Below are 15373 nucleotides of genomic sequence, written 5' to 3'. Positions count from 1 at the left end.
CACAATTCTAAGGATCAATGAATCCAAGAGCTGGTTCTTTGAAAAGATAAACAAAATCAACAAGCCTTTAAGCAGACTCATCAAGAAAAAAAGAGAGAAAACCCAAATAAACACAATCAGAAATGAAAGAGGAGAGATTACAACAGATACCACAGAAATACAAAGGATTGTAAGAAATTACTACAAAAAACTGTATGCCAAAAAATTTGAAAACGTAGATGAAATGGACAAATTTCTAGAAAAATATAATCTTCCAAAACTCAATAAAAAAGAAGCAGAAAGCCTGAACAGACCAATAACAGCACATGAAATTGAAGCAGTAATCAAAAAATTCCCAACACACAAAAGCCCTGGACCAGATGGTTTCACAGGGGAATTCTACAAAGCATTTAAGGAAGAGATAACCCCTATCCTCCACAGACTATTTCAAAAAATCCAAAAAGATGGAAGACTCCCAAACTCTTTTTATGAGGCCAACATCATCCTAATTCCAAAACCAGATAACGACCCAACAAAGAAAGAAAACTTCAGGCCAATATCACTGATGAACATTGACGCTAAAATCCTCAACAAGCTACTGGCAAACTGCATCCAAGAGTTCATTAAGAAGATCATACACCATGACCAAGTGCGTTTCATTCGAGGTATGCAAGGATGGTACAATATTCGCAAATCAGTAAATGTAATACATCACATAAACAAAAGCAAAGACAAAAACCACATGATCATATCAATTGATGCAGAAAAAGCATTTGAGAAGGTACAGCACCCATTCATGATAAAAACACGCAGCAAAGTGGGAATAGAGGGAGCATTCCTCAACATAATAAAGGCCATATATGAGAGACCTACAGCCAACATCATACACAATGGGCAAAAATTAAAATCTTTTCCACTAAGAACAGGAACAAGACAAGGTTGTCCACTTTCACCACTTCTATTCAATATAGTAATGGAAGTTTTAGCCACAGTGATCAGACAAGTAAAGGAAATAAAAGGCAATCAAATCGGAACAGAGGAAACAAAATTGCCACTGTTTGCAGATGACATGATAGTGTACATAGAAAATCCTATAGACTCCACCAAAAAACTGCTTGACCTAATAAATAAATTTGGCAAAACAGTGGGATACAAAGTTAACATCCAGAAATCAAAGGCATTTCTGTACACCAACAATGAAACAGCAGAAGCAGAAATCAAGAAAAAAAATCCCATTTGAAATGGCAAAAAGAAAAATAAAATATCTAGGAATAAACCTAACCAAAGAGGTAAAAGACCTGTATTCAGAAAACTACACAACACTGAGGAGAGAAATCCAGGAAGACACAAACAAATGGAAACATATACCGTGTTCATGGATTGGAAGAATTAATATCATCAAAATGTCCATACTACCCAAAGCAATTTACACATTCAATGCAATACTTATTAAAGTACCAATGGCGTATTTCACAGACATAGAACAAACACTTCAACAATTTATATGGAACCATAAATGACCCCGAATAGCTGCTGCAATTTTGAGAAAGAAGAGCAAAGTAGGAGGGATCACAATACCTGACACTAAACTAGACTACAAGGCCACTGTAATCAAAAGAGCCTGGTACTGGCATAAAAACAGGCACATGGAACAATGGAACAGAACAGAGAGCCCAGAAATAAACCCAAGTCTCTATGGTCAATTAATATTTGACAAAGGAGACAGCAACATTAAATGGAATAAAAATAGCCTCTTCAACAAATGGTGTTGGGAGAACTGTACAGCTATGTGCAAAAAAATGAAACTTGAGCACCAACTTACACATTATACAAAAATAAATTCAAGGTGGATAAAAGACTTAAATATAAACTGTGACACCATTAAAGTCCTAGAAGAGAATGTAAGCAGGAAAATCTCAAATATTTCATGAAGAAACTTTTTTACTGACATGTCTCCTAGAGCAAGGGACATAAAGGAAAGAATAAACAAATGGGACCTCATCAAAATGAAAAGCTTTTGCACAGCTAAAGAAAACAGTATCAAAATTAAAAGAGAACCAACTGTATGGGAAAACATATTTGCCAATGACATCTCAGACAAGGGTTTAATCTCCAAAATATATAAAGAACTTATATGACTCCACTCTAAGAAGACAAGTAACCCAATTAAAAAATGGGCAAAGGACTTGAACAGACACTTCTCCGAGGAGAACATACAGAAAATCCAAAGACACATGAAACGATGTTCAATATCGCTAGCTATCAGAGAGATGCAGATTAATACCACAATGAGATACCACTTCACACCAGACAGAATGGCCATCATAAACAAAGCAACAAACAACAAGTGTTGGAGAGGTTGTGGAGAAAAGGGGACCCTAGTGCACTGTTGGTGGGACTGCAGACTGGTACAACCACTATGGAAAGCAGTATGGGACTTCCTCAGAAAACTAAAAATGGATTTGCCTTTTGATCCTGCAATTCCACTGCTGGGCCTCTATCCTAAGAACACTGAAACGCCAGTACAAAAGAACCTTTGCACCCCGATGTTCATAGCGGCACAATTTACAATAGTTAGGTGCTGGAAGCAACCTAGATGCCCATCAGTAAATGAATGGATCAAAAAACTATGGTACATTTACACAATGGAATTCTATGCAGCAGAAAAAAAGAAGGAGCTCCTACCCTTTGCAACAGCATGGATGGAGCTGGAAAGCATTATGCTAAGCGAAACAAGCCAGGCAGTGAAAGACAAATACCACATGATCTCACCTTTAACAGGAACCTAAACAACAAAACAAAGAAACAAGCAAAATATAACCAAAGACACTGAAATAGGGGACAGACTGACAGTGACCAGAGGGGAGACAAGAGGGAATTTCAGGGGGGAATCGGTAGGGTTTACAGGAACAAATTTGGGGGACACATGGACAGAAACTAGGGGTGGGGGATAATGGGGAGGAAGTGGGGAGGGTTGGGTGGGTGGACTGGAATGGGAGGAAGTGGGAGAAAACTGTACTTGAACAATGATTAAAATAAAATTAAAAAAAAATGGTTGGGGGAGAATGAAGTCCATGTGCAAAAGCCAACTAAGAGAAATCATTAAGTGGGTAAATCAAGGTACAGAACAGAACAAACAGGGAGGTCCCCAGCTGCTAGGGTTTCCATGCTGCAGGAGTTGTATTATAGGGCATTTTGCACTTACTAGTCCTATGCCTCAGTGGTTTCCATTCATTATGTGCATAGCTTTTAAATCAGAATAAAGAAATTAAGACACAGCACAGCACATATATTCTCTAATTACCAGTGCTCCACTAAAGAAAAAGTTTTCTGTCTCAAAATCAGGCCCACCCTAGACCACCTCCTGCCCAATCTCACACTCTGGCCCCCAGTTCAGTAAAATGGCACACACAAAGGGACCTGAGGACTCCTAGTAGCCATTATCCCTGTCTGAGGCTGGGATTGCAGCCCAGCAGGGAGCCCTGCTCTGAGGCAGAGGCAAATCAGGCAGGTCTGAGGGAGCAGGGTCTTTGGGTCACCAGTTCCCATCTCAGACCCCCAGACCCCCAGACCCTAGCTGTGTAGACTTGGACACTTCTCCTCTCTCCCAGCCTTGGAGTCCTTAGCTGGACAGTGACTAATAATTCCTACTTCACTTGCAAGGATATTAGAAAATTGAATGAAAGAATTGAACGTGGACCTCCCCTTGGGAGATACCATTCCCCAACGTGCCAGAGTGAACCTGAGTGCTGATCCCAGTAGCACCAGGGGCTCTTTCTGCCCACAGCCCTCTGGGGCCACATTCAGTACCACCCCCACTCTGCCAGTAATTCACTATGTGACTCAAAACCTCTCTGTGCTTCAATTTCCCCATCTGTAAAAAAGGGGATATGAATAATATCTTTCTCATATGATTTTTATGAAGACCAAATGTGTTTAGAGCTATGAAGAGATCAGAACACCACCTGGCATATTTTATTACTCTGATTTCTCCAGCTCTCTATTCACAACACCAAGATTTTTTTATTTTGCAACATACACTGTTTGAGTATTTATCAGTTCAGGCACTGCTCCAGGCAGGAACTACCCTCTTTAGTCATTTCAGAACAAAGGAAGCTAAGCAAAATGAAAATATAAAAATAAGAAGAAAAAGAAAGAGGAGGAGGAGGTGGTGGAAGAAATTATTAACTGCAGAGAAAATGAACTTAGTAAGAGAGGAAAGGTAACAATAGGTTACTACATGGCCCAGCTATAACTGGTGTTTGCATAAGTTTATAATAATATGAACTCTGAGTCAGAATTAATAACCTAAAAGAGAGGATAAATGGAGGGGAAGGCAAAAACATGAATGAGGATAAGAAAAACAAACAGATACCCTCCATGCTCATAACACCATGGGTTCTCCATTATTTCTGGAAAGGACTTCCACACTTGAACCACTGAAGGAGATTCAGGGTGGGACCCAGGTTCCCAAAAGCTAATGGGAAGGCAGATCCTTCCCATTAAGGTTTGCTGGACATCTGAACCAGCAAACCTTAAAGATAGCTTTGGCATACCACAAGCCAACTCCTTCAACCACCAGAAGAGGCAACCCAGGCCAGAGAGGAGCTCACTCCAGAAGCTAGCAGCCAACCAGACACAGTGGTCCAGTGTTCTTTCCTTTGGCCTTCCTCACTCATTCCCCTGAATTAGGCTGATTAAATGTCATGGTAAACACACAGAGTGGAAAACCTTGGCTTGCTCCCTAAAGACAATAAAGCAGCACAAGTTGTATGGCTTTGGGCTTCCTGGGACCCTGCTGCTCCATCTGTAAAATTGGGATATAGTAGTACTGTACATACCTCTTAGGGCCTTAGGGATAAGAATGTGAGGGTTAAATACATTAATATGGATAAATTGCTTAGGTGAGTATTGGCCCACAAAATTTTAGGGGTCTGCATTACCATTATCTTCCCCTTTACTGAGGAGAAACAACCTTTGTAGTATGTCAAGTGAAAAAGGCAAGATAGAAAATTAAGTACATAAAAGGTTCCTTTTGTGGAATGTAGACAAGATCATCAAACCCCCCTCAACAAACACATTATGTGCATACATATATACTCATACACATGTGTGTATGACCATGAATATATGGGTGTAAGTACATGAGTGACTACATGTATAAATATATAGATGTATGTATGTAGGTGTGTATGTATATAGAGCTATGTGTATATGAATGTGTGTATGTGTATATAGGTATGTTTCTATGTATTTGAATGTGTATAAGTATGTGTATGTGTGTTCATGTATGTGCATGTGTGTGTTCATATATGTGTGTTTCCATTGTAACATGTGTTGTACAAATCTATTTTTTTAATGGAAAATTCTTTGGTGCAAAAAAATAAATAATACCTTCTCCTCCCTTCAGTATTTCCTCTAGAAAAGCTGAAACTTGAAATGCTATCTCTGTTTCATTGAGTTGTATATAAATCATTTTTAAAAGCTAACTGAGCTTCTTGCCAGTTTTGGATCCCAAAACTGGCTTTCTCAGAGGCCAAGGACCTTTCTCTAAAATGTCAGCATCCAAAAATGTAATGCCTGTCTTCCGTCTTCTCAGGGATTTAAAGCTCAGGCCCCAATATGCCACTTCCTGCTTGTCAATACAAGTTTCATTTTCCCTTGGGATAAAGACAACTAGCATGTGTGAAGTAGATTGTTTCTGCCAGGCCATATAAAAAGGTAAGTTTTCTTATTTCCTTTACAATCTTTTTAGCTGATTGCTTGTGATGCTCACTGCAGTCTGGTTCAGTGTTTATTCAATCACAAAACTTTTCTTTCTCTTCTACCTTTATGGAGAGGTTTTCTGGGTTGGCAAGAGGTTTTAAGTATTTTTCTAACAATATGTGTGGGTGTATATGTGTATATGAGTGTCTGCATGTATGTAGGTATGTGTATGTGTAGGTGTGTTGGGGTAGAGAGGAGGTGGCAAGATTCCTAAAAAGCTGATACAGTGCAACCCTCCTTGACTATCAGAACTAGGAGACCATATTTTTTTTCTATATACTCTGTGCAGCAAGTGAACTAAGCACATATATTGCCTTAAAGAAAAATACATAATTCAGGTCACTTTGTACTATCTTGTGGAGGTTTTTCTCTATGTGATGAATAATTACCACATTTCCAGATCACCTGTGGCTGGCTCCCAGTAGATCTGCAGCTCTAAACCCAATGCCTTAGCTCTCTCTGCTCAGAGCCACCCTACCAGACTTTCCATGTCTAGGGTTTCAGGCAATCTGGCTCCCCAGAGCTGGGCCCAGCTAAGTACACCAGCAGTAGCTGCAGTTTAGACAGGAATCAGCAGCCAGTAGGACGTGAAATTTACTGACATAAGGACTCCAGAGCCAAAAACACCCCTCCCCTGGGGAGGGAGGTCATGATGCCAGGGTTACTCTTTCTTTCATTTAAAATCAGGAAGGATAAAGAATGACAGTACATTGAGTAGGAAAGCCTAAGAAAATCAGCGAAGAAGCTCCTCCCCCTAGTGGCTGGACCTGACAGCAATTCCTGCAGTGAACTGGTGGCCCAGTCCTGACACCAAGGGACTTTTGCCATCTTAACAATATTAAGTCTTCTGACCTTTGGACACAGACATCTTTTCATTTATTTATATATTCTTTCAGTGAAGTTTTGTAGCTTTCAATACATCTTGCACTTGTTTTTAGTCAATGCTATTTTAAATGGAATTGTTGCTTAGTTTAATTTGCAGGGTCTATATTGCTAAATTATAGGAATATAATTGATTTTTGTATATTATTTCATATTGTGAAATCTTGCTGAGCCCATTTTTTAATTTACTGATTGCATGTGTGTATTTCTTAGGATTTTCTGTATACAAGAGCATATCATTTGCAAACAGAGATAGTTGTACTTCTTCCTTTTCAACCTGGATGGCTTTTGTTTCTTTTTCTTACCCAATACACCTGGATGGAAGCTCCAGTGTGATGATTAATAGCAGTGATGAAATGGACATCTTTGTCCTGTTTCTTCTCTTAGAAGGAAAGCCTTCCCGTCTTTCACCATTAAGTGTGATTGTAGCTGTGCATTTTTATATATGTCCTTTATCAGTTTAGTCCTAGTTTGCTGAGTGTTTTATCATGAAGATTTTTTTTCCAAATGTTTTTTATATGCCTATTACAATGATCATTTGTTTTTTGCTTTTGGTTTTGAGTCTATTTCATTCATTGTTTTTGCAAGTTAACCAACCTTGCTTTTCCAAGATAAATCCCACTTGTAATGGTGTATAATATTTTATATATATTGTTGGATTCAGTTGGCTAGTATTTTGTTGAGCATTTTTATATCCATACTCATCAGAGATATTGGACCTTATTTCCCTTGTGATGTTTTTTGTGGTTTTGTTATCAGGGTAATAATGGCTTCATAAAATGGACATGTGTTCCCTTCTTTCCCACATTATGGAAGAGTTTGCAAGAAATAACTGCTAATTCTCTAAATGTTTGGTAGAATCCACCAATAAAGTCATCTGGGTCTAGGCTTTTCTTTGTGTGTAGTTTATTACTAATCAACCTCTTTTCTTGTTATAAGTTGATTCACATTTTGTTTTTTTAGTCAGTTTCAGCACTTTGTGTCTTTCTAGGAATTTGTCCATTTCATGTAAGTTGTGTAATATTTTGACATAGAGTTTTGCATAGTATTGCTTTATGATTTCTTTTTATTTTTGTAAGTAATGTTCCTTCCTTGATTTCTAATTTTAATAACTTGAGTCTTGGCTGTGCTGGCCACACAGAGCTACCCAATGGCCCAAATATCAGATGCCAGAAGTGGAGAAGACACTGAAGCCACTTCAAAGCTGTAAGGGAGTGCAGGGAATCATTTTGGTGAACATAAAAGGCATTCCCATAAAAGATACCATGGACAATTCTACCACCACACAGTATGCCAATCTCATGCACAACTTCATCTTGAAGTCCTGGAGCATGATGTGTGAATCAACCCCCAGAATGACTTCACCTTCCTTTGAATTCACTACAAGAAAAATAAAATAATCAGATCAAGGCTATTTCCTGATTGTGATTAAAAATCCAAATGAATAAGCCACTCTCTTTAATCCACATATCATTCCTTCATTTAACTCCCCCAAGAATAATCATGTAAACTGACTGGCAGATGGAAATGGCCTTGAAGTTCACGGCAACCAATCCAGTGATCAAGGTGGGCTGCAGCTGTACCCCATCCCACCAAAGTCATCCCTCTATTCACCACTGCTCCTAAGTTCCCAGTAGGGCATTCTTTCATGTCCAGGTTTTGGAACAAGAGCTTGTGAGAAGCCCACACCCTGCTTCCTTCTGATCTTAAGTTCACTTTATTGCACATGAAAAGGATGTTTTCCTTTAAATAAAAATAACTGAAATGAGGATGGCAGAAGAGTAATTGGAAGCAACACTAACCTCTTCCCAGGACCAATCTGGAATTACAACTAAATTGCAGAGAAAGTATCCTGTGTAACCAATGGAACACTAGCTAGAGAGAAGCCTTATAACCAAGAGCAGACAAAAGAAACCACTTCACCACAACAAGACTTGTAGGGAATGTGGAGAAGATGTGAGAAGGCTGACTGGGCTCCCATGGGTGACAGCTGAAGTTCTGGGGGTATTATTTCAGAGACCAGGGGTTTCCCTCTGAGAAGTGTGGGCCTAAACCCCAAGCTCAGCTCCCCATCCTCTAGCACCAGAGCCAGAAAGGAACCCAGATAACATCCAGCGGTGAAAAGTAGCAAGGTTTCTGTCTGCCTGGGAGAGATGGTTAGAGACTCAGAGAGCCTCTTTTTTCTTTTTTCTTTTTTTTTGAAAGATTTTATTTATTTATTTTTAGAGAGAGAAGAGAGGGAGATAGAGAGAGAGAGAGAGAGAGAGAGAAACATCAATACACGGTTGCTGGGGGTCATGGCCCACAACCCAGGCATGTACCCTGACTGGGAATCGAACCTGCGACACTTTAGTTCGCAGTCCATGCTCAATCCACTGAGCTACGCCAGCCAGGGCTCAGAGAGCCTCTTAAAGGGCCAATGCACAAAATTTTACTTTCAGCCACTTACCCTGGGATCTAGCAGATGGAGGGCAGAATTGACTACAGATACTTGAGGAGAATTTGGGGTTGGTGGCTCTAGGGACAGAACTGAAGGAACAGCATCCAGAATTCCTGTGCTGAGTCATTTCCCGTACTGCAAAATCCACCTTTCTAAGGCAGATCACTTTTTCCTGAATGGCCTCAACCTGAGGAGAAGCAATAGTCCCACCCACAGGAATGAAATGCTCCACCCTGTGTAACTTAAGCTGGCAGCTGATTACAGCTTGATTAGTTCAGCAGCTGACTGACTTAAAATTGTTTAGTTTAACAACTACAATGAAACATACAAAGAAACAATAAAAATGGGAAGAAAAATAAACAAACACCAAATAAAAGAATAAGAGAATTCTCCAAAAAAGAACTAGATGACATGGAGGCAGGCAATTTATCATACAGTTTACAGTGATAAAGATACTCAACAACATGAAAAAAGACATAGGAACCATAAAAAGGACCAGAAGGAAATAAAGAGTGCATTTCTGAAATTAAAAATACACTGGAAGGAATAAAGAGTAGGTTAGATGAAGAGGACTGAATCAGTGATTTGGAAGACAAGGTAGAAAAAAACACTCAGGCAGAGTAGCAAAAAGAAAAAAGAAGTTTTTAAAAAGTGAGAAGAGCTTAGGAAATATTTTAGACAACATGAAGCATAACAATACCCACATCATGGGAATACCAGAAGGAGGAGAGAGTGAGCAAGGGATCAAGAATCTATTTGAAGAAATCTTGACTGAAAACTTCCTTAATCTGGTGAAGGGAAAAGACACACCAATCCAAGAAGCTCAGAGAGTGCCAAACAAGTTGGACCCAAAGAAGACTACACCAAGACACATCATAATTAAAATGACAGGGCATAAAAACTTGGAGAGAATCCTAAAAGCGACAAGAGAAAAGCACGTAATTACATACAAGGGAGCACTAATTAGACTGTCATCTGATATCTCAACAGAAATATTTCAGATCAGGAGTGGCATGAAATATTCAAGGTGGAGACTTCTGGCAAGATGGAGGCATAGGTGGACGCACCATACCTCCACAAACAACCAAGATTAGAACAACAACAATTTAGAGGCAGAATAACACCCAGAATTGATAGAGAATTTATCTGAATGGAAGTCGGACAGCCAAGAAGTTGAAGTAGACCCATTCATCCAGACTGGTAGGAGAGGTGGAGAGGAGCAGCCGGGTGCGGGTCACGGCGCTGGAAGAACAGGGAGAACTGGGCACATAAGGCAACTGGGAATGAATAAGGCATCTGGGGCATGCAAGATCACAGCGGGTGGACCTTGAGTACACAAGCAGTGGTTGGCGGACCCAGTGAGGCAGCGATTGTGGACCAGGGCAGAGAGTGCAACCCAGGATACCAGAGAAGGGACTGAGGCCCCAGGAGGATGGAGCTACCGCCATTGTTCCCTCCCTCCCACCCCCACCCCGACATACAACATCACAATCTAGCAACTAGGGTGCACAGCCCTGGTGAATACCTAAGCCTCTGCCCCTCACAGTAACAGGAGCGACCAGACCCCCCCCCAAAAAAAAAAGAGAGAGAGAGAGAGAATGTCTCAAACAGAAAAACAGATGAATGCGCCAGGACTCATCCTTTTGAGCAACCAAGAGATAGCCAATCTATCGGATGCACAGTTCAAAACACTGGTGACCAGGAAGCTCACAGAATTGGTTGATTTTGGGCGCAAATTAGATGAGAAAATGCAGGCTACCATAAAAGAGATGAAGGAAGATGCACGGAGAACCAACAGAAATGGGAAGGAAACTGGGACTCAAAACAATAGAGTGGACCAGAAGGAAGAAAAAAAACCAATCAGGAAAGAATGGAGAAATAAGAATTCAAAAACATGAGGAGAAGCTTAGGAACCTCCAGGACATCTTTAAACGTTCCAACATCCAAATTATAGGGGTACCAGAAGGAGAAGAGGAAAAGCAACAGATTGTACACATATTTGAACAAATAATAAAGGAGAACTTCCCCATTCTGGCAAAGGAAATAGACTTCCAGGAAATCCAGGAAGCTCAGAGAGCCCCAAAGAAGTTGGACCCAAGAAGAAACACACCAAGGCACATCATAATTACATTAGCCAAGGTAAAAATGAAGGAGAGAATCCTAGAAACAGAAGGACAGTAACCTACAGAGGAGTTCCCATCAGACTGTCAGCTGATTTCTCAAAAGAGACCTTACAGGCAAGAAGGGTCTGGAAAGAAGTATTCCAAATCATGAAAGGCAAAGGCCTATATCCCAGATTACTCTATCCAGCAAAGCTTTCATTTAGAATGGAAGGGCAGATAAAGTGCTTCTCTGATAAGGTCAAGTTAAAGGAGTTCATCATCACCAAGCCCTTATTTTATGAAATGTTAAAGGGGCTTATCTAAGAAAAGAAGATACAGAAAAAACATGTATAGTAAAAGGACAGCAAACACACAATTATTAACAACCACACCTAAAGCAAAACCAAAAGAAACTAAGCAAACAACTAGAACAGGAACAGACCCACAGAAATGGAGATCACATGAAGGGTTAGCAACAGGGGAGTGGGAGGATAAGAGAGGGGGAAAAGGTATAGAGAATAAGTAGCATAGATTGTAGGTTGAAAATAGATAGAGGGAGGGTAAGAATAGTATGGGAAATGTAGAAGCTAAAGAACTTATAAGTATGACACATGGACATGACTAAAGGGGGGGATATAGGTGGGAGAGGGTGTATGGGTGGAGGGGAGTGAAGGGGGGAAAATGGGACAACTTTAATAGCATAATCAATAAAATATATTAAAAAAAAAAAAGAAATACTCGACGTGATGAAAAGCAATGACCTACAACCAAGGCTACTTTATCCAGCAAGTCTATCATTTAAAATCAAAGGAGAAATAAGGAGTTGCACAGAAAAGAAAAAGCTAAGAAAGTTTGTTAACTCCAAACCAGTACTGCAACAATGTTAAGGTCTTGCTTTAAGAAGAGAAAGAAAAATAAAACAGAAAAAAAAAAGAGTCTAATAATAAAATAACACTACGTATGTATCTATCAACAATCACTTTAAATGTAAATGGTTTAAATGTTCCAACCAAAAGATATAGAGTAGCTGAATGGATAAGAAAAACAGACCCATATATACGTTGCCCGCAAGAAACTCATCTCAGATCAAAAGATACACACAGACTGAACACTGGTACTTAGGCATGGACTGGTGTGTCCTTGGGATTAGAGAGCAGGACTTTGGCTTGTGAGCAGGAACTTCTGTGTCTCCCCCGATGAAAGAGTGATTTTAAAATGGGTGATGTTGAGAAAGGCAAGAAGATTTTTGTTTGGAAGTGTACCCAGTACCATACTGTGGAAAAGGGAGGCAAGCACAAGACTGGGCCAAATCTCCATGGTCTATTTGGGCGCAAGACAGGTCAGGCCCCTGGATTTTCCTACATGGATGCCAATAAGAACAAAGGGATTACCTGGGGAGAGGCTACGCTGATGGAGTATTTGGAGAATCCCAAGAAGTACATTCCAATAACAGAAATTATCTTCGCTGGCATTAAGAAGTGTTCAGAAAGGGCAGATTTGATAGCTTATCTGAAAAAAACTACTAATGAGTAATAGCTGCCCACTCCCTTATTTTTTACAAATGTCTCGTGACTTTTTTTATGTCTACCATATTTAAATTGATCTCATACCCCACAATTCAGATCATGAATGGCTGATAGAATGTTTTTTTTTCCCTTGAACACAATACACGTTTTTTTAATTCTTGTTCAAGTACAGTTTTCTGTATTTTACCCCCATCCAAGCCCACCCCCCCATCCTCCCCACCTCCTTTCTGTTTCTGTGCCCCCTTGTTATTGTCCATGTGACCTTTTTACTTGTTCCTGCAAACCCTTCCCCTTTTCCCCTGAAATTCCCTCCACTCTCCCATCTGGTCACTGTCAGCCTGTTCTCTATTTCAGTGTCTTTGGTTATATTTTGCTTGTTTGTTTGTTTTGTTGATTAGGTTCCTGTTAAGGGTAAGATCATATGGTATCTGTCTTTCACTGCCTGGCTTATTTTGCTTAGCCTAATACTTTCGAATTCCATACATGCTGTTGCAAAGGTTAGGAACTCATTCTTTCTTTCTGCTGCCTAGAATCCCATTGTGTAAATGTGCCATAGTTGTTTGATCCATTCATTTACTGACGGACATCTAGGTTGCTTCCAGCACTTGGTTATTGGAAATTGTGCTTCTGTGAACATTGGGGTGCATAGGTTGTTTTGGAATGGTGTTCCAGAGTTCTTAGGATATAATCTCAGCAGTGGAATTAGTGGGTCAAAAGGAAGATCCATTTTCAGTTTTCTGAGAAAATTTCATTATGTCTTTTATAGTGGTTGTACCAGTCTGCAGTCCCACCAACAGTGCACTAGGGTTCCCTTTTCTCCACAACCTCTCCAACACTTGCTGTTTGTTGCTTTGTTTGTGATGGCCATTCTGACTGGTGTGAAGTGGTATCTCACTGTGGTTTTAATTTGCATCTCTCTGATAGCTAGTGATACTGAGCATCTTTTCATGTGTCCCTGGATCCTCTGTATGTCCTCCTTGGAGAAGTGTCTGTTCAAGTCCTTTGCCCACTTTTTAATTGGGTTGCTTGTCTTCTTAGAGTGGAGTCCTGTAAGTTCTTTATATATTTTGGAGACTAAACCCTTGTCTGAGGTATCAATGACAAATATGTTTTCCCAGAAGGTTGGTTCTTATTTCATTTTAATACTGTTTTCTTTAGCTGTGCAGAAGCTTTTTATTTTGATGAGATCCCATTTGTTTATTCTTTCCTTTATGTCCCTTGCTCTAGGGAACATATCAGTGAAAATATTGCTACATGAAATAGCTGAGATATCCTGCCTATGTTCTCCTCTGGGATTTAATGGTGTCACAGTTTATATTTAAATCTTTTATCTACCTTGAATTTATTTTTGTGTATGGTGTAAGTTGGTGTTCAAGTTTCATTTTTTTTGCATGTCCAGTTCTCACAACAGCATTTGTTGAAGAGGCTGTTGTTACTCCATTTTATGTTGCTGCCCCCTTTGTCAAATATTAATTGACCGTAGAGACTTAGGTTTATTTCTGGGTTCTCTGTTCTATTCCATTGGTCTATGTGTCTGTTTTTATGCCAGTACCAGGCTGTTTTGATTACAGTGGCCTTGCAATACATCTGGATATCAGGTATTGTGATCCCCCCTACTTTGCTCTTCTTTCTCAAAATTGCAGCAGCTATTCGGGGTCGTTTATGGTTCCACATAAATTTTTAAAGTGTTTGTTCTATGTCTGTGAAATATGCCATTGGTACTTTAATAGGTATTGCATTGAATCTGTAAATTGCTTTGGGGAGTAGGGACATTTTGATGATGTTGATACTTCTGATCCATGAACATGGTATATGTTTCCATTTGTTTGTGTCTTCCTTGATTTCTTTCTTCTGAGTACAAGTCTTTTACCTCCTTGGTTAGGTTTATTTCTAGGTATTTTATTTTTCTGGGTGCTATATAAAATGGGATTTGATAGAATATTTCTTTTGGACAGTTCTGATTTAAATAATATTGACCTGTAGTTAAATGAATATGATCAGCTTTTTGAACTTTGATGGTAATTTTGGTTTAGCAACTGCTATCACTGTTTTCCCCTTCTAAAAAATATGATTGGACTTGGTTTGTAATATTTACCTTTTCACAGAGATGATGATTGCTATCTCAAAATCTGTCAGAGATTGTTTTTTTATTTAGATTTATGTAAGTGGTTATATATACATTTTAAATACTGAGAAAATCCCTTCACTCTTTACTAGAAAAGCAAGACTTGCTTGTATTTCAAATTGTTTTCATTAGCCTGTTAAAAGGCAAGGGCTGAAGAAATGCTGGCAGTTTTCATTTTATCTTTTTGGTCCTAACTATGCTAATTTAATTAAAATATCCTGTATCTAAACTGCTGCCTTTAACTTAATGAATGGCACTTTAGTGTGGTTTGTGTATAATATAAAATAAAGAATATCTAACACTTCTCCCATTTTATAGATGATCTATAAGGTCAGATACTTTGACAAGATAAAGTAGCAAACTTTGAATTCTTTAAGTCAGACTAAGTTATAATTCAGGATTGTCTTGAACAGCTATTTGAAAATGACTGGAGTTACTACATATGTATGATTGATAATGGTGCTTTCGCCAAGTCACCAGAAGGATTAAAGTAGAGGAGAATAGATTGACACAAAATTGTAAATAGTGTGATTATAAGGCTTAGGATAATTAA

The 15373-nt window shown here is 39.3% G+C and overlaps 1 protein-coding gene and 1 pseudogene across 1 annotated transcript; both read left to right on the top strand.

The window, feature by feature from the left end:
* Positions 1–7793: 7793 nt before the first annotated feature.
* Positions 7794–8075, top strand: LOC123826437 (annotated as a pseudogene).
* Positions 8076–12384: 4309 nt separating this feature from the next.
* On the top strand, positions 12385–12702 carry LOC123826264 (cytochrome c-like). Its single transcript, XM_045850252.1, has one exon. The coding sequence runs from the start codon at positions 12385–12387 to the stop codon at positions 12700–12702; it is 318 nt and encodes a 105-aa protein (XP_045706208.1).
* Positions 12703–15373: the final 2671 nt, after the last annotated feature.

This window comes from Phyllostomus hastatus, unplaced genomic scaffold (genome assembly GCF_019186645.2).
Source record: "Phyllostomus hastatus isolate PE091 unplaced genomic scaffold, TTU_PhHast_1.1 phas_contig_80, whole genome shotgun sequence".
In the NCBI taxonomy this organism is placed as follows: Eukaryota; Metazoa; Chordata; class Mammalia; order Chiroptera; family Phyllostomidae; genus Phyllostomus; species Phyllostomus hastatus.
Note: the sequence above shows the minus strand (reverse complement) of the source record. Positions and strands in the feature narration are given on the sequence as shown.

Coding starts and splice junctions, on each gene's coding strand:
- LOC123826264 (XM_045850252.1), top strand. CDS start 12,385: ATGGGTGATGTTGAGAAAGGCAAGAAGATTTTTGTTTGGAAGTGTACC.